Source organism: Leucopleurus acutus (genome assembly GCF_964270905.1).
Source record: "Leucopleurus acutus genome assembly, chromosome: 18".
Lineage (NCBI taxonomy): Eukaryota > Metazoa > Chordata > Mammalia > Artiodactyla > Delphinidae > Leucopleurus > Leucopleurus acutus.
Genome location: NC_139160.1, coordinates 3,988,919 through 4,013,163, shown reverse-complemented (window position 1 = coordinate 4,013,163; position 24,245 = coordinate 3,988,919). Strand labels below are relative to the sequence as shown.

At 47.3% G+C, this 24,245-nt stretch overlaps 1 protein-coding gene across 1 annotated transcript; it reads left to right on the top strand.

Annotated features, from left to right (window-relative positions):
* Positions 1-17,777: 17,777 nt before the first annotated feature.
* Positions 17,778-23,967, top strand: SHISA2 (shisa family member 2). Its single transcript, XM_082859381.1, has 2 exons — positions 17,778-18,881; positions 21,820-23,967. The coding sequence occupies exons 1-2, from the start codon at positions 18,551-18,553 to the stop codon at positions 22,371-22,373; spliced, it is 885 nt and encodes a 294-aa protein (XP_082715507.1). The 5' UTR covers positions 17,778-18,550; the 3' UTR covers positions 22,374-23,967.
* Positions 23,968-24,245: the final 278 nt, after the last annotated feature.

Below are 24,245 nucleotides of genomic sequence, written 5' to 3'. Positions count from 1 at the left end.
GCATCGGCAGGCAGACTCTCAACCACTGCGCCACCAGGGAAGCCCCGATCCACACGTTTTAACTGGACCTTTAAAACTCATTCTTACGGAAAGCAGAGGGAAAAACATTCCAGATCTGAGTAATCACTTGAACCTATCACGTTTATTGTATCAGGCACTTTTGATTGCCGTCCCGTATTTCGGGCAGGGTTCCTGAATGCAAGTAGACAGCTGGCCCTGGCCGAGCATTCAGCAAGGAGCCCACCCTCCCTCGGATCTGTACCAGCTGCTTCTCATCTTCTAATTCCACAATCTGTTAAATCCCCACCAGTTGAATTTCTTGATACTGATTTCGGAAGTAGTTTTATAACAATTAACTAAAAGTTAGGCTATTCCAACAAAAAACTCTAACGTAGGAAATAAAATTATGTCATGTTTCTTCTACTGGGTGTGCCACTCCTTAACTTGGAGGGAGAAAAGGTTTGTTGTTTTCTGTTTTTAATCTTCTCCGGTACATAAAATACAATCCCCTCCCCCTCTCACATACTCTTCTGCAGTTTTAAAATAGCAACTACAGCTGCCAGTGGAGACTCTTCCGGGATTTTAAGGCCACTAATCAATTTCACAGCTGGGGGCAAAGCACTTTGCTGGGGAATAGTTTGCCGTGACATACCAGGTGCTTTGAGCTTGTCAGGGCGGCAGAGGGTTAGGGTTAACGAGTAGGGGGAGCTGGGGCCACGTGATGAGGCCAGCAGCGCCGACTCCTGCCCCCCCTTCCCTGCACTGTGCAGGAACCGGGCCGGGGGGACCCCAGCTCCTCCGGGAGCAGAGAGCTGAGACCAGGGGAACCCCAGCTCCTCCAGAAGCCTCCGGGAGCAGAGAGCTGGGACCAGGGGGACCCCAAGTCCTCCAGAAGCCTCCGGGAGCAGAGAGCTGGGACCGGGGGACCTCACCTCCCCCAGAAGCCTCCGGGAGCAGAGAGCTGGGAAGGTCAGAGCTGCCGGTTTCCTCTGTTACTGAGCACAAGCGGCAGACTTAAAGTGTATGAAGAAGCGAAGTCCGCCTTGAAGAACGCCTCTTACCGCTGTTCCTCACCCTCAGCAGGCATCGGAGCTGCGGAAGGGTTCCCTGGAACGCGGATTGCTGGGCCTCATTCCAGAGTGCTGACTCCATTGGTCTGGAGTCGGGCCCGAGAATCTGCATTTCTAACCCATTCCCAGGCTATGCCAGTGGCTTTGCTGGTCCTGAAACAAACCATCGTTGGAACTTCTTCTCTAGCCAATCAGTTTGCTTTCTTTCACTCAAATATTTACTCACAAGAGAGTTTGTTTCCCCCAAACAAACACGTAGATACAGAGAACAGAGTGGTGGCTTTACCAGAGGTGGGTTGAGGGGAGGGTGACATCGGTAAAGGGGGTCAACTGTATGGTGACCGATGGGAACTAAGTTTTTGGTGGTGAGCATATTGTAGGGTAGACAGAAGTGGAAATAAAATGTACACCTGAAACATATAAATCAATGCCATTTCAGTGATGTAACAGTTTGTTTCCTTGTGTCCCTTACACTCTGCTTCACTCACCAACACTTCCCTCCAATGTTAGACTAAGATCCATATGGTCAGATAATTGCTCTTGCCTAATTTTAGACTAAGTGTGTCGGGAGAATAACAGGACTGTGTTAGAAAATCATCATTGTAACAAATTTCCTTTAAACATTTTTTTTTTTTTTTTTTGCGGTAGGCGGGCCTCTCACTGTTGTGGCCTCTCCCGTTGCGGAGCACAGGCTCCGGACGCTCAGGCCCAGCGGCCATGGCTCAGGGGCCCAGCCGCTCTGCGGCATGTGGGATCCTCCCGGACCAGGGCACGAACCCGCGTCCCCTGCATCGGCAGGCGGACTCTTAACCGCCGCGCCACCAGGGAAGCCCTTAAACATGTTTTTAAAGGTATCTTTGGTATGTAAGTTTCATGAACTCAAGGCACTTTAATTTTGCATCTGAGCCAGTGTGTGGTGGGATAGAACACTTTCTTCTATCCAGACTCCCTTTTCCCAGAAGCTCAAGTTAGTTTTAATAGCAAATGGAGGGGGTCTCTTTTTCTTTTCTTTTTTTTTTTTTCCCGTGCGCGGGCCTCTCACTTGTTGTGGCCTCTCCCATTGTGGAGCACAGGCTCTGGAAGTGCAGGCTCAGCGGCCATGGCTCACGGGCCCAGCCGCTCCGCGGCATGTGGGATCCTCCCGGACCGGGGCACGAACCCGCGTCCCCTGCATCGGCAGGCGGACTCTCAACCACTGCGCCACCAGGGAAGCCCCGGAGGGGCTCTCTTAATTTCCTACCAGGAATAAGCTGTCCGTCAGGTCATAGGGTGACTTATTGTAAAGTGAACTTCTCCATCCTCGCTGAGCTCATCCCAGAGGCTGTCAGACAGAGGATGTAGCTCAGTCTTTAGAACTCAAGTTCTGGAGTCAGATTGACCTGACTTGGACCTGAGAAAGCTTCCAAACCCTCGTGGGCCTCAGGTGTGTGTGTGCGCGCGCGTGCGTACGCGTGCGTGCATAGGCGTGCGCGTGTAATTCTAAATTGGAGACAGTAACTCTTACCCTATAGAGATGCACCACACACGTGCTTGGGCTGACTCCTAAATGGTCACATGGCAAAGTCACTGAGGCCAAAAGCCAAATATCGCCATCACGAAATGGATTTCTGGGATGAAAGAATAACCCTGATATTGCTATTAGAAAGTAATCATTAAGTGTACCAGGTGTCTATTGCCACGATAATGCTATGTAACCAGTAACTACAAAACTTGGGCGGCATACGATAATTAGCATTTATGGTTCACTGTTCTCTTGGTGCTCTGGGCAGTGGTGCTGATCTGGGCCAGCCCCGGGGCATCTCAGCTGGGCTGCTGTCTGCTCTCTCACAGGGCTTCTGTGACCTGGGGGCTGGCGGTCCAGGGTGGTGTCAGCTCCAGCATCACGACTCTGTTCTGTGTGGTCCCTCATCCTCCAGCAGACAGTTGAGCTTGTTCTCAGGGTGTGGTGGGGTTAAAGAGTGAGAACTGAAGCATGGCAGGCAGCAAGGCCTGTAGAGATCAGGCTCAGAACTGGCACATCCGTCACTTGTGCTGCATTCTGTTGGCTAATGTGAACCATAGAGCTGTCCAGGTTCAGCGCGCCGGGAAAATAGACTCCACCTCTTGAAGGGAAGGGCCTCAAAGTTGCATCACAAAGGCTATGACCATATGGAGGGGTAGAGAATTCGAGTTGCTTTTTCAGTCAACCTACGACATTAACATGCTTCTGTTATTAAAGTTTGATCAGTCAAATGTTATAAATTTGACATGATGGTGAAGAAACAATAATTTCTCCACCGTCAGCTGCTAGATTTCCTTTCTGGTAGCTACCTACCTATTTCCAACACTAGATAGAAGCCACTTTCACCTGTGATTGGTAGAGAAGCAAGGTATTTAACTCATTTTAAAATAAATATTCTACTTTAGTCTTCGTTATGTCTGGTGCAGAGATAATTTATCACATGGGCATTGTCGTAGAATAATTTGGGAGTTTTTCCTTGTGAAATTTTAGGTGGCAGTGTTGCCACGCTGATTTTAAAGCACCCATACAAAATTGAAAGAATTTCCAAATAGTACTTTTTCTTAAAAGGATTATGACTTACGTAGAATTTTTTTAAAAAGCAATAAATACAGTTCCTTTTTTTTTTGGCTGCATTGGGTCTTCGCTGCTGCGCGCGGGCTTTCTGTAGTTGCGGCAAGCGGGGGCTACTCTTCATTGCGGTGCGCGGGCTTCTCATTGCGGTGGCTTCTCTTGTTGCGGAGCATGGGCTCTAGAGCGTGGGCTCAGTAGTTGTGGCTCACAGGCTCAGTAGTTTTGGCTCGCGGGCTCTAGAGCGCAGGCTTCAGTAGTTGCAGCATGCGGGCTCAGTAGTTGTGGCTCACAGGCTCAGTAGTTTTGGCTCGTGGGCTCTAGAGTGCAGGCTCAGTATTTGCAGCACATGGGCTTAGTTGCTCGGCATGTGGGATCTTCCTGGACCAGGGCTCAAACCCGTGTCCCCTGCACTGGCAGGCAGATTCTTAACCACTGCGCCACCAGGGAAGCCCAATAAATATAGTTCTTAAATACCACTTTATTTAATGTTAAGAATGCTAGTTTACCAAAACGCTTGTACAAGGTCTAGAATTATGATACAATCTATTAATCTTTATTTTTCTGCTACATATTATCATTTAAATTTGCATTTCATTTGCTGACTCAAAAAGGATATGTATCCTGAAGCCAACATGCTTTCTTTTACATAATCTTCACAGTTTTCACGCTCGTTGTAGTCTTGTAATAACAAATATAGATTTATAATTCAACTGACTGGTAGAATTCCAACCTCTAAACACACAAAAGACGCTTTCACCCCAGATTTCATTGTAGAATGCTTATCTATATTTGCAAGTAAATACTGTCTTTCAATCTTAACAACAAATCTAAATATCGCACCTTGTTTGTATCTCTGATGTCATTAACGTGATTAAATGTGGTGGTAACCTATGCACGCAGATGACCCTGGATCATACACAAGTTCAGGGAAATACCGTTGAAACAGCCTCTAATATTTTCAGTAGATTCCAGCTGCACAGCAAAGCCGAGGCTGAACTCCGGGTGTGACTTTACTGCCAAATGGGGTTTAGATTAAGTGAGGCAATGTGTGTAGACAAGGTATGACACACAGTAGGTGTTCAGTTGATGCCAGGTACTATTTCCTACTATTTTAGCCTTTGGTCAGGATGAGTCATATTATGACATTGTATTTCGATGCCTAGTGAAACTTATCACCAAAGCTTCCGGAGTCAGAGCAGGCAGGAAGTTAAGATGGGGAATGTCTGTGCAAAAAAACATCCCTTCCCTTGGAGTTTTAAATTGAATATTGTGTAGAAGGCTGTCTCCAAGCCTTGTTGCCTCTGTGAACCCAAACCTCCATGTTTTACTCTGCTGTGACTATCACAGCATCATGACAATTATTTCACCTCTTTTAACGGTGTGCTGCAAATATGATTAAACCCAGAACGGGCTCCCGACACGTATGGAATCTATAGATGGAATCTGTATAATTGTTTATGATGATGTTTCAAAACCAAATGGATAACTATTGGTTTTGGATGTAAAGTACATACTTATTATAGCCCATTCCAAGTCTACACTAGTAGGATTCTAAGTGGATCATGTGTTTCTGCAAATAGGTTGGATTTTAGGAGCAAATTTAAAATGTGACTAAATAGAGAGATCTATTGATACATGGTTTTGGCTACTGAAAAGCTATTAGTGGGACTTCCTGGTGGCGCAGTGGTTAGGAATCCGCCTGCCAATGCTGGGGACACAGGTTCGAGCCCTGGTCTGGGAAGATCCCACATGCTGCAGAGCAACTAAGCCCGTGCGCCACGACTACTGAGCCTGCGCTCTAGAGCCCGCGTGCCACAACTACTGAGCCCGCATGCCACAACTACTGAAGCCCGCACGCCTAGAGCCCGTGCTCTGCAACAAGAGGAGCCACCGCAATGAGAAGCCCGCGCACTGCAACGAAGAGTAGCCCCGCTCGCCGCAACTAGAGAAAGCCCACGTGCAGCAACGAAGACCCAACACACCCCAAAAATAAATAAATTAAAGCCATTAGTTACTAGATGTCTAGCTATTGTGTACTGTAATGATGTATTACTTTAGTATTTGTGTATTTCAGGTTCAAACTTTAGAAGCATATGCCTGCACATGTTAACCAAGGACAAATAAACTTATTTCTCATTCTTCACTCATTCAACAAGAAGCTGTACAGTCTATGGATGACGCAAAGGCAAATCGGACTGGGGTCTTGCCTTCAAGTAGCCTAGATCTAGGAGTTGTGACTTGGAGGAAGGTTGCTTAAGATTTAAAGTAAAATCATGGTGGGCTGCTGATTGCTCCCTATCACTGGTGCCCAGCGTTTACCCCCACGTCACCTTCCCCTTGGCCAACACCAGATTGACAGTCCAGGTAAGCAGAGGGGTCATTTCAGCCTCCTAGTCATCTTCTTTCTGATCTTTCTTTTTTCCTGTGGATTTAGTCCATTTTCACTAGTATAATGTCAGAGCCTCCTTTTTGTTTAACTCTCGTTCCCAGGATGCTTTATGTTACTTAATTGATTGTAACAATCGGTTACAATTTAACCGTCTCACATTCAACTTTTAGCCAGAAGGTGGCGCTCAAGAGCCAAAGACAGGAAATCTTGGAAAGCTTATGGCTTTTGTATCTTTTTCTGTTTTTAAAGGTCTGGAATTATACTTTTCAATTTAGCACTTAGAGCCCAAAGTTCAGTAGCAAAATACGTGTGAAATTAGCCAAGCTGTTAGGAATGGGTACTCAAATAATGTGTTTTAACAAGCATAAGATTTAAATTTAATAATTTGTTGACAATAGGGAAAAAGCGTAAATCGATTACCAGCATGAGAGAATGGGGTTTGGTTCTCTTCTAACAAGCAATGTACAATTAGTAATGTTGGCGCTTTGGTGTACATGTCTGTGTGGCAGATCATCCCAAATCAGAAGGAGCAGGGTTCATCCATTTTTGTGAGTCACTGGCCATAAAACAGATTGCCCAAACGTTAACAATCGTCGACCGTGGTAAAGGGGTATAGAGCAGTGCTTTAGCTGTTCTTATTTCTGCAGCTCTTTCTCCAAGTTTGAAATTATTTGCAAGTAAAAAGTAAAAGCAAACAAAAAACCAATTTTCCTAGTTTATAGAGTCAAGCAGACACGGCCTGATTTTATCCTTTGGTTAAAAGCAGCACTTACACTGCCCTTAGCTTACTTTGTAGGGAAAGACACTCAACTACTGGAGTTGGCTGAAATCTACAGGTAATTGTGAAATGATACATCATGAGCATTCATTAGGGGAGTTTGAAGATTTGATATGTGTCAGTGATCTGAATCCCCAGTGTTGATAATCCAAGGAATCTCGGCGTCTCCAGTGAGCTGGAGACGCGGCAGAGAGTGGCAGAATTCCTCCACGGAGGCGTGGGGAAAGGTGAGCCACTGGTTCTTGGCTTTCTCTGTGTGTCTTTTAAAAAGCCTTCCAGCGTCGTGAGCTCACTCCTCATCCATGACTCAGCCACTGTAATTCCAGCATGTGTCAGAGCATCTGCTCCACACGCCAGAACCCACAGGTGGTTGTGCCTCCAGATCTGGAGCTCTGTTCCAACACTCGGACTTTAGAGTAAACCAGCCCTGACCTGTAGCTTCACCTCCAAGACGACCAAAGCAGGACCCACCATAATGAAGAAAGCAGCAGTTGAGGGCTCTGCTTGGAGGCGGTTACCCATTTTTTTTTATTACTTGGAGTCTGTCTTAGTCTTTCTCTTCCTATCAAGCAACATGTGGATTATATTTTCTCAAAACTCAGGCTGAGTTTGGCTGCCCCATACAGTTTCTGGAAACGTATCGATGAGTTCAGGAGGAAGCGGGTTTTTTTTTTGCTTGTGTTTTGTTTGTTTGTTTTGTTTCTGAGCACTTGGTATTCATTCTCTACCAAGAGGATATCGGATATGCAAGTGCCTCTGCAGTAGTACCGTAGACGTTGGAAGTTCAATTTCAGTGGTGGAGTTTGCCCCTCCTGTGGTTTTAGCTCTCAGTGTCAGGACCGCTGTGTTCAATCCAGTTGGTATGACTGCTTCATGTGGAGTAAGAGATACGGGTTTTTACTGCACTCTATAAATATGACCATTTATTGGCCCCAACATATTTATGTGCCCCTTCATTCAGTGCTCCCTTAAACTGTCCAATTTGCTTGACCTGGTCTATAAATGTAAATTGCCTAATTCTGAAACTCACTCTGGTTGCCTTCCGAATGGGCAGGAGTTGGATTCTCATTACCTCAGCGGACGGACAGAGACCAGGTCTCAAGGTAGCCCTTGAGCAGGGGGTCACCTTCTCACTCTCTCTTCCCCTCAACACTCAAAAGTGCTAAAAATGCATATTATTCCCAAACTTTAATTAAAATATTACAGAGATGGGATACCGGATACATTTCTCTAGGGGCAGCCATCTCATCTGGTTTTAAAATGTTTTCTTTGCTGAAGGATGTCAGGAAGTTTGATTGACGTCAAAAGAGCAAAGATGAACCGCGTTTGCTGTTTTCCTTATAAGCCTAACGCTTTGACATTGCCTAGTAAGATTCAAGGAATACTAGTAGGAATCTCAAGAATTTAACTAGTCCTGGCCCTGTCTAAGGCACGGCTATCCTAAGACACCCCTCGTCCTTCTGAGGCTGGAGTTTATTTAATAAGTTCTTAAGGAACTTAGGGGCTGGGGAATTTCATCCCCTCTTTTCATTCTCTTGTGTTACTGCTTCTGCATCTACACTGGTTAGAGAGTGTGCTTTAAATATCACTTTCTGTGACCCGACTCCGCTTCCTCTGGTCTGCCTTCTCTGTGCTGGAGACTAAGGGCCCCCCTAAAATAATCCTTTGTGTGGTTAAAGGGAGTTTTGAAGCAAACTCCGTCACCTTTTTTTCCCTCAGCACCTGAAGTCTTTCTATAGTTTTCTGCTTTTTGTTTTTCTAATATTTTCTTCTGGACCTCGTGTCTCTAAAGCTAGTCAAGCTACTTCCAGAAATAAAAGAACTGAAAATATGTATACCTTACAAAGTCAAACTGCTGTGCACCAAAAAGGAAATTGGTAATAGAAATTAAGAATGCCAGTGACTGGCGTCTTTCTGCTAGGACATCTCATTTGTGTAACATTAGAAACCACTTCATTGACAATAAAGGCTGGGAAAGGAATCCTAATGTTACTTGTGTTAAGATTAATTGGATGACGTTCTCCGTAGGCTGGAAATTCCTTTTTAACTTCTTTGGAAATTTTAGAAGAGTAGATGAATTTAAACCTTTTTTTTTTTAGCTTACTAAATAACAAACTTATTAGGAGAGACACTGTAATGATAATCAAAGAAGTTAGCACAATGCCTGGCACATACCAGATGCTCGGTAGTCAAGGGTCCTTATTAGCTGACTGAGCTTCAGTCTGAGAGCTATTCAAGCATATTTTCGAACATAAAGACATTAAAAAAAAAAACAACCTTTCTTCTAATTAGGTAATGAAGGCTAGCACGTTGGAGACTGTCCAGAGAACAGTTACATTATACAAGAACTTACACTATCAAGCAAGAAGTGTTCTCAGTGCTGTAAAGCTGCGAAGTGGTCTGAAATACTTAACAAGTCTTAAGGTGTAATTGGGACGCTGACATTTGTAGGACATGGAACTCATCAAACCCTTTTCTGCTCATTTGAATACTTGCACAATGCAGGGCGCTCTCCCTTTATTCTTTCAACAGAGACGTTTTGAGGAAACGCAGATGTGAGGCGCTATCCAAGGACTTTTAAACAAATATGAAGTTTAATTCAGTTGTTTCCTGAGAGGTTGACTTCTTGCAAAAGCCAAAGAAAATCTCTTACTAATCCAAAAGGTACCCCCCAAAAAAGGTTGATGCCATAAAATGGGGGGAGGGCTCGGTTTCAGAAAGTTAAAGTATTTGGACAGGGATAATTACGAGGGCTGTGAGGCTGCACTGTGAATCCCATCATTCTGTTTCTGCTCAAATAAGCAGCACAGTGGTCCTTTTATCTTTTTATGTTTTTACCAGGAGACTGGTGGGGCAGCTTTGATGAAGGAAATTCCTGTTTACGCCAAATCTGAACACCCAGGATGATTGGGATTTTTTTTACAATGACCCAGGCATATAAAAACAATGATCTTAAGGGTCAGAAATCCCAAGGAACCTATAACCCCAAAGTGCCTTTTGAATTATTTCAATTAAAAATATGCAATTCCAGGTCTGTGTAAAACAGCATCATTTCATGGGACGTAATATTAGACATTACTCCACCTTGTCTTGCTTTGCAGGGACCAGCCCTGCTGCACCCGGAAATTCCTCTTTGGTGTGGGAGTCCCCGCAGAGTGACCCTGTGCTTCTTAGACTCGCCATTGTGGTACCCACGGAGGCTGGCAGCATCGTGGGCCAGCCCTGGCTCTCAGTGCTGACCAGAGCCTCGGTGACCTGGCTCGTACCTGTGGAAGGCCTGGTGATGTCCACCGCCACCAACACTGCAAAGGAGACAAGCTGCTGCCACCGATTCTGTGGACGGCAAACGTTTCCATGTCACCAGGTGACACCCAGGAAACAGCTTGTTCCTTTCCTCGTCTCCCTTCGTTGCAAACCACTCTCACCTTAAGCCTCAAAAGTATTCTGTGGGGCGGGGCCCTGGGAGGCTCCGACTAGAAATTCCCTCCCTCTGAACCCGCTGGCCAAGGATTTCATCCCCAGCGCCAGGTTTAGGACCCTAGTCTTACCAGATATTTTATCTCCAAATTGCTACACTCAGAATGGCTTTCGTAATTAGGTGCATTTTATTGAATTCAATTCCTTGAAAGTAACACTTCAGTATTTTTGTGCCTGGCATATAGCACGTGCTTCATAAACCAAGCCTGCTCCAGGTCTACACTGTGGGACCCAAAGATGAAAGGATTTGATTTGAGCCTTCAAGGAGTTATTGTCTAGACAGCAAGACAAAAGGAATCATAATCCCAGTTATATCAATAGAGACATGAATACACCGTTCCGGGGGAAATTGAACCTGGATCCGGGGTATCCAACCCCATTCTCCAGCCTATTTTTTTTTTTATAGAAGTGTAGTTGATTTACAGTGTTGTGTAATTTCTGCTGTACGGCAAAGTGATTCAGTTATATATATATGCATTCTTTTTTTCATATTCTTTTCCATTATGGTTTATCACAGGATATTGAATATAGTTCCCTGTGCTATACAAGAGGACCTTGTTGTTTATCCATTCTATAGATAATAGTTTGCATCTGCTAATCCCAAACTCCCAATCCATCCCTCTCCCACCCCCTACCCCCTTGGCAACCACGAGTCCGTTCTCTATGTCTGTGAGTCAGTTTCTCTTTCATAGATACGTTCATTTGTGTGGTATTTTAGATTCCATATATAAGTGATATCATATGGTATTTGTCTGTCTCTGTCTGATTTACTTCACTTAGTATGAGGATCTCCAGGTCCATCCATGTTGCTGCAAATGGCATGATTTCATTCTTTTTCATGGCTGAGTACTATTCCATTGTATATACTGATGTATACCACATCTTCTTTATCCATTCATTTGTTGATGGACATTAGGTTGTTTACGGTTGTTGGCTATTGTGAATAGTGCTGCAGTGAGCATTGGGGTACCTGTATCTTTTTGAATTAAAGTTTTGTCTGGACATATGCCCAGGAGTCGAATTGTCCAACCATTTTGAATCAGCATACATTTACCTTAAGTACCATATTCTGAATGAATATCTAGTTTCCTCAAACTGTTTCTAGCACATACTCCAGTCACTGCAGCTCCTCCCTCTGCGGTCCACAGGTATAGGGCTATGACCCAAGCTGCCTCACATTTTAGGAAGACCTCAGTTGTCTTATGCATTCCTGCCATCAGTAGGTTAGAAGGAGCAGGGAAGGAAGAATGTATTGGTCAGCTCAGGCTGCCATAACAAAGTACCACAGACTAGGGCGCTTAGACAACGGAAATTTATGTCCCACAGTTCTGGAGGCCGGAAGTTTGAGATCAAGGTGCCAGCAGGTTTGGTCTCTCCTGCGGCCTCTCACCTTGGCTTGTAGACGGCCGTCTTCTCATTGTGTCCTTACTGCTCTTTCTTCTGTGCGTGCCCACCCCTGGCGTCCCTTCCTCTTCTTGGAAGGACAGCAGTCCTATTGGCTTAGGGCCTTATGGCCTCATTTAGCCTTGATTATCTCCCTAGCACCTCCTGTATTTGCCTCTCCACATACAGTCACATCGGGGGTTAGGGCTTCAACCTATGAATTTGTGGGGGGGGGGACATAATTTAAGTCCATAACGGAGGTTTTGCAACATTCATCTTAGAGGCTTGGAATTACATTCAGAAGTATCTGACTGTGATGCAGAACTTTTTAGCTGATCATCTTTCAGTGCCATTCATCATTAGGAGAATAGAGTTTTGAGCCTGGATTAGTGAACCTGCTTCAGGACCTTCATGGGACATCACAAGTAGATGGCCAGTTTCACAGCTGCAATCTTTTTTTTTCTAGATTCTTCTTTATTGTGGTAAAATACACATGAGATCAATTTTACCATTAATGTGGTTTAGTAGATTCACAAGGTTGTGCGACTGTCACCATTTCTAGTTGCAGAACATTTTCAGCCCAAAAGGAAAGCCTGTACCCATCAGGCCATCACTTCCCCTTCTGCCCTCCCTCCCCAGCCCCAGGCAACCACTGACCTTCTTTCTATCGCTATGGACATTTCATATAAATGGAATCATATATTATATGCCTTTTTGTGTTTGCCTCTTTGGTTTACCATAGTGTTTTCAAGGTTCATTCATGTTGTAGCGGGTGTCAGTATTTCATTCCTTTCTATGGCCAAATAATATTCCAGTTGTATGGATAGACCACGTTTTGTTTATCTGTTCACTGGTAGATGGACATTGAGTTGTTTCTACTTTTTGGCAATTATAAATGGTGATGCTCTGTGTACAGTTTTTAAAATGTTGTCCAATTATCTTTTATTTTAAAAATATATATTTATTTATCTTTATTTTGGCTGAGCCAGGCTGGACATATGTTTTCAACTCTTTTGGGTATGTATACGTAGGAGTGCAACTGCGGGGTCACATGGTAACTCTGTGTCCAACTTTTGAGGAACCGTCAAGCTGTTATGCACAGTGGTTTTATATTCCCAACTAGCAAAGTGCGGGTTCCAGTTTCTCAACATGCTCTCCAACACTTGTTATTTTCTGTTTATTATTATTACCGTTGCCATCTTAGTAGCTATGAAGTGTCATTGTGATTCTGACTTGCGTTTCCCTAATGACTAATGATGTTGAGTATCTTTTCATATGCGTGCTGTGTGTCTTCTTTGGAGAGATGTCTATTCACGTCCTTTGCCTGTTTTTTGATTGGGTTGTTTGTCTTTTTGTTGTTGAGTTGTATATATACTCTGGATACTAGACTCTCCTCAGCTATATGATTTGCAAAAACTTGCTGCAGGCTTTTGGCCGTTATGTTGATTTTGTTTACGCCACCCTTTTAGATACTCTGGCGTTACTGGAAGAAGTCCTGGGTGGTTTTTAACTCCGTATTTTCGAAAAGAAAATATACCAATAGTAAACATCAAAATCAACATAAAAATGTTTCAGTAAAACTCCGGGGTTAGGGGCTTCCCTGGTGGCACAGTGGTTGAGAATCTGCCTGCTAATGCAGGGGACACGGGTTCGAGCCCTGGTCTGGGAAGATCCCACATGCCGCAGAGCGACTAGGCCTGTGTGCCACAACTACTGAGCCTGCGTGTCTGGAGCCTGTGCTCCGCAACGAGAGGCCGCGACAGTGAGAGTCTCGCGCACCGCGATGAAGAGTGGCGCCCGCTCGCCGCAACTAGAGAAAGCCCTCGCACAGAAACGAAGACCCAACACAGCCCAAAATAAAAAACAAAACAAAACAAAAAACTCTGGGGTTAGGGGTGAGGATGGGGCAGGGAGAGCAGAGTATGTCAGATGTTTCACGTTAATAGTAGATGAGAAGAAAAAGAATTTTAAGTATGGAAATTACTTTTCTGAAAGTATATTAATTACAAGGAAAAAACAGGAGGATGAAAGATGAAAAACTTTTAAAGCAACAAGGAAGATTTTTTTTTTCAAAATTTTATGACCGTTTTTATTTTCAGATGAGGTTAAGTAAACCACAAGACAAAATTAAAAGAAATGTAAATTAACATATTTGTTTGGGTTTGCGGTCTCATTTGTTAACACAAACACTTTAACTTAAAAGAACTTCTGGTAAACCAAACGTGAGTTTTCAGTACTACTCCTGTTTATAAAAGAGGAGGGAGAGAAGTGAATGAACCCAGGGAAAGCCATTTTTCTTAAACAGACTGCTGACTGGTGTGCAGATGGTAGGAACCTCTGCTCTTCCTGAAATACACAGAAAATCACTGTAGATCTTGCAGCTTTTAGAACTGCAGCCAAAGGAAATATGATTACCTCCATACGATTTGCATCAACTCCAGTTAGCCGAGTTATAAGTAATCATTTCTTTAGTCCTATGACTTTGTACTTGTACTCTTAAAGATATGTCAGAAGTTTGTTTTTAAATCAGTTGTATTTTTTTTTCCCTAGAGGTAAAATACAACATTCTGTTAGCTGTTGCAATTGAAGTTAACAATGCACTAATATTGAGCAACTGCTTTTCTATGTTTTAGAAGGATAAGTGTTTTACTTAGCTCCTCCGGCTGCTTTCTTTTATCAAGAAAGTATGTCATTTGCACATTCGCATTACGTAAATTCAACTACTGTGTAGGAGCTTGGTGGAAAAAGAATAATGAGAGGGAGAAGTAACGATGTAAACAGTGTGTGTGATTTTGCCCTCATTCCACTCAAAAGACACACATATCACAGTGATTGTGAATCAGGCAACCTGAAGTGGTTTCCTCCCCCTCGTGCCTCTCGCAATCATGAGCCTCTTGCCGCACTGAGCCTGATTCAGGGATAAAGCTGACTATGTCGTTTTTTTCACTATATATGCTGATGCTACACATGAGTGCTTTAAAATGGGGTTGGTTGCAGCCCATGTCACAGCTAGGAATCCCATATGAACAAGCAGAGTGAAAGGTACTAAGAAACATCTTAACAAACTGAAGAGGAAAACGTCCAAAGGCAAAACAGAGGCACCAAATAAGAATCAGGTTCAGTTCAAGCAATCAAAAACACGAAGGTCAAAGTCGGTAGATGGTGATAAAATGCATTTTATTCATATATATATATATATATATAGAGAGAGAGAGAGAGAGAGAGGGAGGGAGGGCGGCACAGACTGAAAGGCAAAATAAACTGAAAATATACTTCTGCAGTTAGTGTCTACAGAATTCAACTTTTTAAGAGGGAGGAGGGCACTCCTTCATAGGTGTTTAAATCTACTTTGGCAGACTGCCTGACATTTAGTTTTGATTATAATAAATTATTACTACTACCTGTATGTTTTGATAACTAGTTACAGTTGCTCAGAAAGACTAGTAAAATAGTTTAAGACTGTCAAGGATGGTGAGGGAATTCCTTATGGAAGGAACATCGCCACCTTAATATGACCCAGTGGCACCTCCCACAGAGATGCTCAGTAAGTACTTGACAACTTATGTTATAAAAAATTTCAATACAACGTACTAGATACACAAAGAAAAAGTAAACTCAAGTCAGAGGGAGGAACAGAGTGGTATAAAGTCTCTCTGAGCATGGATGACAAGCAACCACCACATTGAGTAACCACGAAACAGGCCTCTCCTTCACTTTTAGGGAATAAGGGAACACAGCAGTAAAAAGAGGATGAATTTGCTCAAAGCTCTGCACTTCCAAGTCTGCTGATTGTGGACTAACCATTCTAATGGTTCTGAACCATTTGGGGAAAACTTTTTGGGTTTAAGCTCTGGCATTACCAGGTCATAAATCAGTTTCAGTATGAAAATGGCCAACAGTTCTTTCTTCATCAATAAACTGACAAATCATGGGTGCTTTGGAGAAGAGGATAAATGGATAGTGGAGGGAGGATATGGCATAAGTACTGTCTGAAGAAATGGACAATTCCCTTGCATTAATTTTTTCCCCAAAGGCAAAAAAAAAAAAAAAAAAAAAAGTAAAGTATTAACCCTCTGAACCCCACCCCAGTCATTTTCTGGTGCCGTAGGAAAATAATGATGCCTCGCCATCTGGTGATCGTGCAGAGTCAGCAGTTAATTCCGGGCTTTCTGTGGTGGAGACTGGTGACCAGCAGCGTGGTGGGCAGGCTTTGGAGTTCAGGCAGACTGTGACTTTCTGTGTGTAAGGACTGGGCAAGTTATCCTCACCAGCAAAGTGAGGCGAGTAGTTACGTCTTCTTTGTAGGGTTGCTGTGAGGATTAAATGTGCACGTAAAACTCAGCACAGTGTCTGGCGTGGAGTAAGCCTTCAATACACGTTAGCTCGCAGTACCAATGTTTTCTAAGAAAAAGACTCAATCTGAAAAACTGAGTCTTCCCTTGGCTTCTTCTAGTCCAAGTGCTGTTGCTCTGATGATTTTTCTGATCCCGCTCGCCTCCAGGGATCCGGCACATAACCCCCAGGTTATGTGCTTAAACTGACCCTGTACATCACCGATCGTAGCTTTATAATACTTGTGTGCTATCTTTGCTTATTCAGTTCTTTGTCTCTCTGTCCAATTTCCAGAGACTTTCATCTCTGTTTGAAGGAAATGGCCACGACGTCTGGCTTCTTGGAGAACCCCCCGGACCCAACACAGAACACGGTATACTGTAACCGCTTAGCTTGTAGTTGTGGAACGAATAATTCGATATTAAAATCTCGTTCATTTCCTAGGTTTAGAAAAGTTCGTGGCCGGTGCATTTAAAATACATAATTTTATGAAGCTAAAAATACCCCTCCCCCCGCCACAAAGTCTAATGAAATCAAGTGCAGTGCTTGGAGAGAGGTTTACTGAAAAGAGTAAGGTGTTTGCTTCCAGGGCGTAGGGTCGGTTTTTCCTTTTGATTCCGTGGGGCGAGTGGCAGGGTAGCCAACCTGCCCCAGTCCGCGCGGTGACCCGGCCCGCCCAAGTGCCCGACCATGTCTGAACAGCGGCGTCTTTGCTGTGAATAAAATTGCTTTGTGTTCCATAGACACGGACTTGGGGGGGAACCTCAGTGGTCAGCACCTCTTCTGCTCCACTTTAAAGATGAACAAACTGAAGCCAGAAAAATGCAAGATTCTTTTTCTGGTCGGGCTGGGCCTAGATGTCAGGTCGCTGACTTCCAGACCGTGTCGGAAGGGTCACCAGATCCTTTAAAAATAATCACGGCGGCTTTAATAGCATCAGCACCTGTTGTTTCAGCTTCCGCAAGGCAGGAGCTATTAATCTCTCCTCCTCAAAGCCGCGTTGCTGGTCTGTCGGAGCCCTGTTTGCTTCTTCACGCAGCTGTCTACACCATCGGGGCCAAATGTGGAGCCGAGGCACCTTTCTGCTTAAATCCAATAAATCGCTCTGCCCAAATTTAGAAAGAAAAGCGACACAGATCATCCGGACAGCGGCCTAATCTGGCAAGTCTCCACCCCACCTAGTAGAAGCCCGAGCCCACCACGCAACCCCAGGCCAGTGACCGGCCGTGGCCTGGACATCGGGCTGGGAACTGGAGGGACAGTGAGTCTAAGTGGCAACTTCAGCGTCTGTAAATGGAGCGCAGTTATCATCCTTCTTTGGGAAGTTGTGAGAATCCGAACTGTGAATGCCGCCCAAGACCTGCAATAAGCAAGTTGAGTTTGCCCTTATTGCCGTTACTGCTGTTGCTGTGTTAGCTCGAGCGCCGTTGTCTCCCGCGCCCTTTCTACCCGGCAGCCCACGGCCCGCGGCCGTTCCAGCCCGAAAGTGAAGGGCTCGCGGCCCCTGGGGCGGCGAGGGCGGGGCGGCCCCAGCGCGCATGCGCGCCCGCGGCGCCAGCCCCTCTTAAGAGCGCGGCGCGGCGGCGCGGCAGGCGAGTCGGGGTCGGGCGCGCGGGTGGGCGGGAGGCTGCTGCGATCGGCTTGTTCCCCAGCCCCGGGGGCCGAAACTTCCGTGGGAGGCGTACAGCGGTGCGCACCTACCCAGGGCGCAGCGGCGGGGGGGGGGAGGGGGAGCCAGACGGAGCGCGCCGAGGCCGGAGAGCAGAGGAGGGGAGCAGGGCGAGCCGCCCGCCTGGACCCGCGCCCAGCAGCAGCCGCGGCTGGCTCCCGGGACCCCGGCAGGGCGCGTCGGTTCTCGTCCGCGTCCCGGACGCCCGCGTGCGCCGGGAGGATCGACCGTCCGGCCCGCGGAGCGGAACGTGGTGGCTGCACCCAGGGGGCGGCCCGGGCGGCGCGGCCGGAGCCATGCGGACCGAGTTCGGAGCGCAGGAGGCTGAGCGCCGCCGGCCGCTGCACTTGCTGCCCGGAGCTCTGTGCCTGCTGCCCGCCGCCTTGGCCTCTTCAAGCCGCCCGAGGGGGGAATAAAGCCAGGAGACGCGCCACGACTAGCGCGCAGGACCCCGAGGCTTAAACTGTGCGGCAGCGCCCTGGCTCCGGGTCCGAAGCGGCGCGCCCAGCGGTCCTCCGGCCCGAGCGAGCGTCCCCTCGGGGATGCACGGGGAGGGTCCTGTCGCGGGTGAAGCCTCCGGGGGCTGCGGAACGGCAGCCCCGGGGGCCCTCTGAGTCGCACCCGGAGAGCTCCATCGGCGAGTGCCCACGAGTTACAGGCAGCTCCTGCTGGGGCCGGGCCACCGGCCGAGGGAGGGCATGGCTTAGCTCCCGGACGTCGCGGCGGGGGGGCGGGGGCCCGCGCGGAAGGCGCCGCGGAAGGGACACTCAGCGCAGAGGTCCCGGCCTCAGCACCGCCGGGACCGGGGCGCCGGGCCGCCACCTCCCAGAGTCGGCCCTGCGCCCTCTGGAGACGCGCCGCCCGCGCCCAGGGTGGTGCCATGTGGGGCGGACGCCGCCCGGCCGCCTCCTCCCGGGACGCCGCTTCGCTCCTGCCGCTGCTGCTGGCCGCGCTGCTGGCGGCGGGGGCGCGGGCCAGCGGCGAGTACTGCCACGGCTGGATGGACGCGCAGGGCGTCTGGCGCATCGGCTTCCAGTGCCCCGAGCGCTTCGACGGCGGCGACGCCACCATCTGCTGCGGCAGCTGCGCGCTGCGCTACTGCTGCTCCAGCGCCGAGGCGCGCCTGGACCAGGGCGGCTGCGACAACGACCTCCAGCAGGGCGCCGGCGAGCCCGGCCGCGCGGACAAAGACGGCCCCGACGGTTCGGCAGGTAGGCGGGCCGGGCGAGCAGAGAGGGGAGGAAAGGGCTCTGCCTCGCCGGCGGGACCCGGCAGCCTGGAGAGGGGGAGGGAATTCGGAGCCTGCCATTTCAGGAAAGGGGCTTGGAGCGGGAGGCGATGCCTGCGTCCCGGCGCAGCCTTTACCTTGTGTGGAACGGGACAGCGGTTCAGCGCCCTGGGCCTCAGTTTCCCCATCTGTCAGCTAAAGAGCGGCTTGGCTTGGGTTTTCCGGAAATAACCCTAACATCCAAAGCATGGCGGGCCGCAGCCAGCCCCACGTGCCTCCTGCCCAGGGGTCTCCGTGCCCCCTCCCGGGTCTCCTGTCTCTATGGGTCTAAGTCCGAGGACGGGGTCATGTTTCGGCGGCGCCCCCTAGCGAGAGGGCTGGCCGGGGAACCCGAGGGCTCCTTGGAGGGAAGGCCGCTCCTTGGGTCTTCCCGAGGGTGATGGGCTCTACCAGCCCCCGGGGGAGAGTCTATCCCTCCCTAAGATGCACCTCCCCCACCCTGGCCTCCTTACCACGTCGGACTCGGAAGGTGTGACATCAGAGCCGTGCCATCCCTGCTCTTTGTGGCCTTGATTCTTTAACTGTATTTTTTCAGATTGCCCAAGTTAGAGTTGGAGAAACAAATGCGTGAAAGCACTTGATAGGTTCTACTGCCTCCGCTTGTCACCAGTCTCCCAGACCCTTCTCTTGAGGGTCTATCCCATATTGTGTTTGGGAGGGAGGATGTGGTCCGGGTGGAGGTGGAAGGGCACACATGGCCCGGAGGGGCGTCTCCGCCCGTTATGAGAAGGAGAGGACTGTTATATTAATACTATCTCCCCCCCACCCCAGCTCGGGGTTCCAGCCGCCTGAGCCAGGGCCCCGCTGGTCCCTGTTCACAGAGCTGGCTGGGGCTGCTGAGAGGCGGCTCGTTTCAGTCCTTCCCTTTGCAGTCACGCATGTTATTAGCTACTCCTACTGGTCGGCTGCTGCCTCGACTCTGAAGAGGAGAAGGGAGGGGAATTCCAGAAGAGGTGTCGTCTTAGCGCAGCATAGCGGGGTGTGTGGCCTCCCGAATAAACCTGGGGGGACGAGCCATGGGCACACTGCTTGGCTGCCTTCTCTGTGTGTGCCAAGTTGGGCTTTCGCCGGCCTCCTAGAAGTTGGGATGACTGTGGACAGATCAGTAGGCAGCCGACTTCTCAAGACGCCGTGGTATGTGGGGATGCTTTCTAAATTCCACTTTTGAATCTTTTTTCCTAAAAATTCTGCACTCAAGAAGGACAGCGCATGTCTAATTAAGCAGAGCCGAGGGCTTCCAGGAACACTGCCTTCTCTGCCCTGAGTTATTTACTTTTCCAATTAAAATCCTGGAAAGAGAACAGTGATTTCTCCCCCAAACTCATTATGTGGACTTAGACTTTTTTGTTTTTTTTCTAACTGTTATTTGTTTACTTGATAACATATAAGGCTGGTATCTTTAATTTAGAAAAGAAGTCTTCAATCGTCAGCCTTTGGTTACATACTTGATAAGGTATGTTTTACTTACAAGGCATCATTTCTCCATGGCTCAGTGTGGTACTATGTTCTAGAAACACTGACTGCAGGAATATCGGTTCTGTCCAAGGAGCGTGATTAGAACGGCTGCTGCCCTAGCGGACAGAGGGCGTTGCGCGTATGTGAATTCAGGCGAGGGAGAGCTGAGCATCTCCCTGGACCACGTGCTGGCACTGCCCTTTGCCAAGACCAGCGGGACCAATCCCTGTCCTCGCGTGGCGTCTAATCGAGTAGTCAAGGAGATGGGCAGGAACGCGTCGAAAGACATGGGTTCTTGGTCATCTAGGGTGGGATTCCACAGACCCCTCCCTCCTGATTCTCGGTCCCCATCAGCCAGTGTGTCCAGCTTCTGAAACTCGGTAGTGCTAGGCCCACGGCACCCCAAAGATCTTTTTAAGTAAAAGAATTGGAAACTGGAGTTCGCTACTGATTTTAGTAAAGTGTTTTTTATCTTGACAGTTTTCTTTTCTGGAATAAACCTCCCTCGTTAAGTAGGATGCCCATTGCCTTTTGCTCTGCGGGCTTTTCCCTGCGGTTCTTCACACGGAATCCAGTGCCCTAACTCCAGACCTGACAGCGCCGCCCCAGCCACGTGGTCCTGCCTGGGGCCTCGGCTCACTGCGGGCTCTTTCTGGAACAGATGTCAAGCCTTGTCCTCCTTGGTACCTTGTTTCATGCTGACCTGCTGCCTGGACAGCCTCCCCCCAGCCAGGCCCACATTCCAGGGACCAGCCTTCAGCTAAGTGTGTGTGGAGGGCTTTTTTTTTTTTTTTTTTTTTTAACCCGTCTTTGACCTCTGTATCTTACAGACTCTTTTCGGAAATGGCTGTGACTAGGGTCTGCCCGAATTTTTTGATTTATATGCCTATGAAACAAGAAGCTGCGAAAAAAAGTTCAAAGAGGTTTACGAGAAATGTAAATAATTTTCTGGGGGGAGAAAAGACTTTGAAATAATTTCAACTCATTTCTGTGCAGACCCTACACACTGTTAGGGTAGACTGAAATGTGGGCAGTTCCGTTACTCTAGGGATTTTAGAAGAGTCTTAAACCGTTCAACTCATATTTTTGCTAAATTGGGTATTTGCCTCCATGAGCGTTGCAGTTGGTGAGTCTAGCTGTCAGTGTTAACAGCTTTGCTTTGGGGGCTGATCCCCGCTGCCTGCCTGCAGTAGGCAGGCCCTGCTGCGCCCCCCTCCCCATCCCTAAGCACTTGATAAAGGACGGTGCTTCCTGTGTGCGGCCGATAAGCGCACACACCGGCCTGGCCCAGGTTCCTGGCTTCCGGGTACCAGCGTTGTTCATTTATCCATCTCCGCTGCCCATCCCCGATTTTTACTGCATCCTTACAGGAAGTCATCACAGTATGTCTCTCTCCTTTTCTTCAGTCCCCATCTATGTGCCCTTCCTTATCGTCGGGTCGGTGTTTGTCGCCTTCATCATCTTGGGGTCCCTGGTGGCCGCCTGCTGCTGCAGATGCCTGCGGCCCAAGCAGGAGCCCCAGCAGAGCCGGGCCCCGGGGGGGCCCCGCATGGTGGAGACCATCCCCATGATCCCCAGCGCCAGCACCTCCCGAGGTTCCTCTTCCCGCCAGTCCAGCACGGCCGCCAGCTCCAGCTCCAGCGCCAACTCGGGGGCCCGGGGGCCCCCGACCAGGTCACAGACCAACTGTTGTTTGCCCGAAGGCACCATGAACAATGTATACGTCAACATGCCCACAAACTTCTCTGTGCTCAACTGTCAGCAGGCCACCCAGATTGTGCCCCACCAGGGGCAGTACCTGCATCCCCCCTTCGTGGGGTACACGGTGCAGCACGACTCGGTGCCTATGACCCCGGTGCCGCCGTTCCTGGACGGGCTGCAGACGGGCTACAGGCAGATACAGGCCCCCTTCCCTCACACTAACAGCGAACAGAAGATGTACCCAGCCGTGACTGTGTAACGCAAGGTGAGGCCAGGGTCCGGTACCAGACAGAGGAAGGCAGAAGCTGTGGGCTCGGGAAGGATTCTCAACGTGGAAGTCCCAGCGTATCGCTGGTGTTTGTGGCACAATTCTGTTGGATGGCTTGCTTTGCCCCCAAACTGTATGAAAACATCTTTCTCCAAATGAGCGTTTCTGGACATGTTTCATCCCAGTGCATGATTGATTTATGATGGAGAAGAGCATCCCCTGGAGATGCCTGTGTGGTCGCCAGTGGTTGTGTGACACATGTGCGCCCTTAAGTGCCCTTGAGGTGTGGCTGTCAGAAGAATTTTGTAAACTGATTGTTTTTATTATTTCATTACTGTTACTTCTTTTTTATTTTTTATTGTATTGGTACAAGATCAGAATAGTTGTTCCCTCCCTTTTACCTGGGCCAGCTTCTAATAAGCATCCGAAGTTTTAGGGGGGATGCGAAGAGCACAATTCTTATAAAAGGAAACCAATCTGGACTCTGAGGTTAGTCCTTGATCTCAGTATTTCCCAGACACACCTTAATTCATTGTAAAAAGATATATATATATTGTTTATTTTTGTGCTTTTTTGGGGTCTATTTTGTGCTTTTTTACCTTGTGTAGAGATCTTATTACAAAGTGATTTCCTACATTAAAAAGAGGCTGAAAGAAATTGTATAGTTACTTAACTGATGACATTTCAGAACTCTGGGATTATTTTAATCTTGAAGTAGAGTGATGGTGTAGTAATAAAACCATTCAGCCCCTTCTCGATTGTATCTTTTAAATTTCTGACTTTACATTGACATCTGAGAAGAGTAATAAAGTGTTTTCATATTGAAATCATAAACTATCACCTGCCCCTTCTCCAGATGACTCTTCATTTTGCTGTGTGGTGTGGTTTGGCGTTTCACTCTGTTTGGTGTTCAGACCTCCGTGTCCATATAGTACTGAGTGCCGGTAATTACTGTTGTTATAAATGAACGTCAGCCTTTCTGCCTAGATCTGATAAAACATTTTCTTGTCTTCCCTAGAAAAGCTCAAAGAAACGCTTGCAGAGAGAGAGATACTTAATATCGCTCCTCAGCCCAAATCTGAGACTTGGGATGAAATTTAAACCGCAGATTCGATTTACTTCGCAAATCATAGGCTTTTTATACTGTCGTTATCAAAATGTCTTGTTTTTCAGGCAAGAGAGACTATCAAGTTGAGAAGAGCTTTTCAAAGAGATATTGCCTTTCTTCCCCACAAAGTTAGTTCTTGTTTTCCTCTCTCTTTTAGTCCTCAACAAGCACTGTATTCATTACCAGTCTTCTGAATTATGAAATTCAAGTGAATTTATTTGTGCATTGTTCCCTTACAAGAAGTAAGTTGAAGTTAATTTCCAACTGCTAGCAAAACCAAGATTTGTAATTAAATGGTTGTAAGGTATGGTCTTCTACACATATTTATATCTGTATCTATGGTCATCGGTCTGTGGTCTGTCTACCTTTTCTATCACCTGTCTGTATCTCTGTCTATCTCATGACTGAAAAACGTAAAACCATTGTTGGCAATTGGTATCAACAGAGATACCCCATCAAATCTTTTAATAGCCAAAGGCAGGGGAAAATCATTTTACTTATTAATAAATGTTTTATGGCATGAATTCCTAGAGGAGTTGGGTTTTTTCATTTTCATTCTACTTGGTAATTTTTCAGATGGTCTGTTAAACCTGTTAATAGGGGAAAATTGCTAAAAGTCATAAACATTGCCTTCTAGAACCGAGAGCCTACCTTTAAAAGTGATTGATATCTGTGAAGTCGATAGTATGTTCTGAGTCAGTGGGTATTTTATGTGCTCTATGGGAAACGCCGACAGCGCAAAACAAACAGTTCTT

Bases quoted from the DNA above. Each gene is read 5' to 3' on its own strand.
- SHISA2 (XM_082859381.1), top strand. From the start codon at position 18,551: ATGTGGGGCGGACGCCGCCCGGCCGCCTCCTCCCGGGACGCCGCTTCG. The intron at 18,882-21,819 runs GTAGGCGGGCCG...CCTTTTCTTCAG, and splicing joins CGGCCCCGACGGTTCGGCAG to TCCCCATCTATGTGCCCTTC.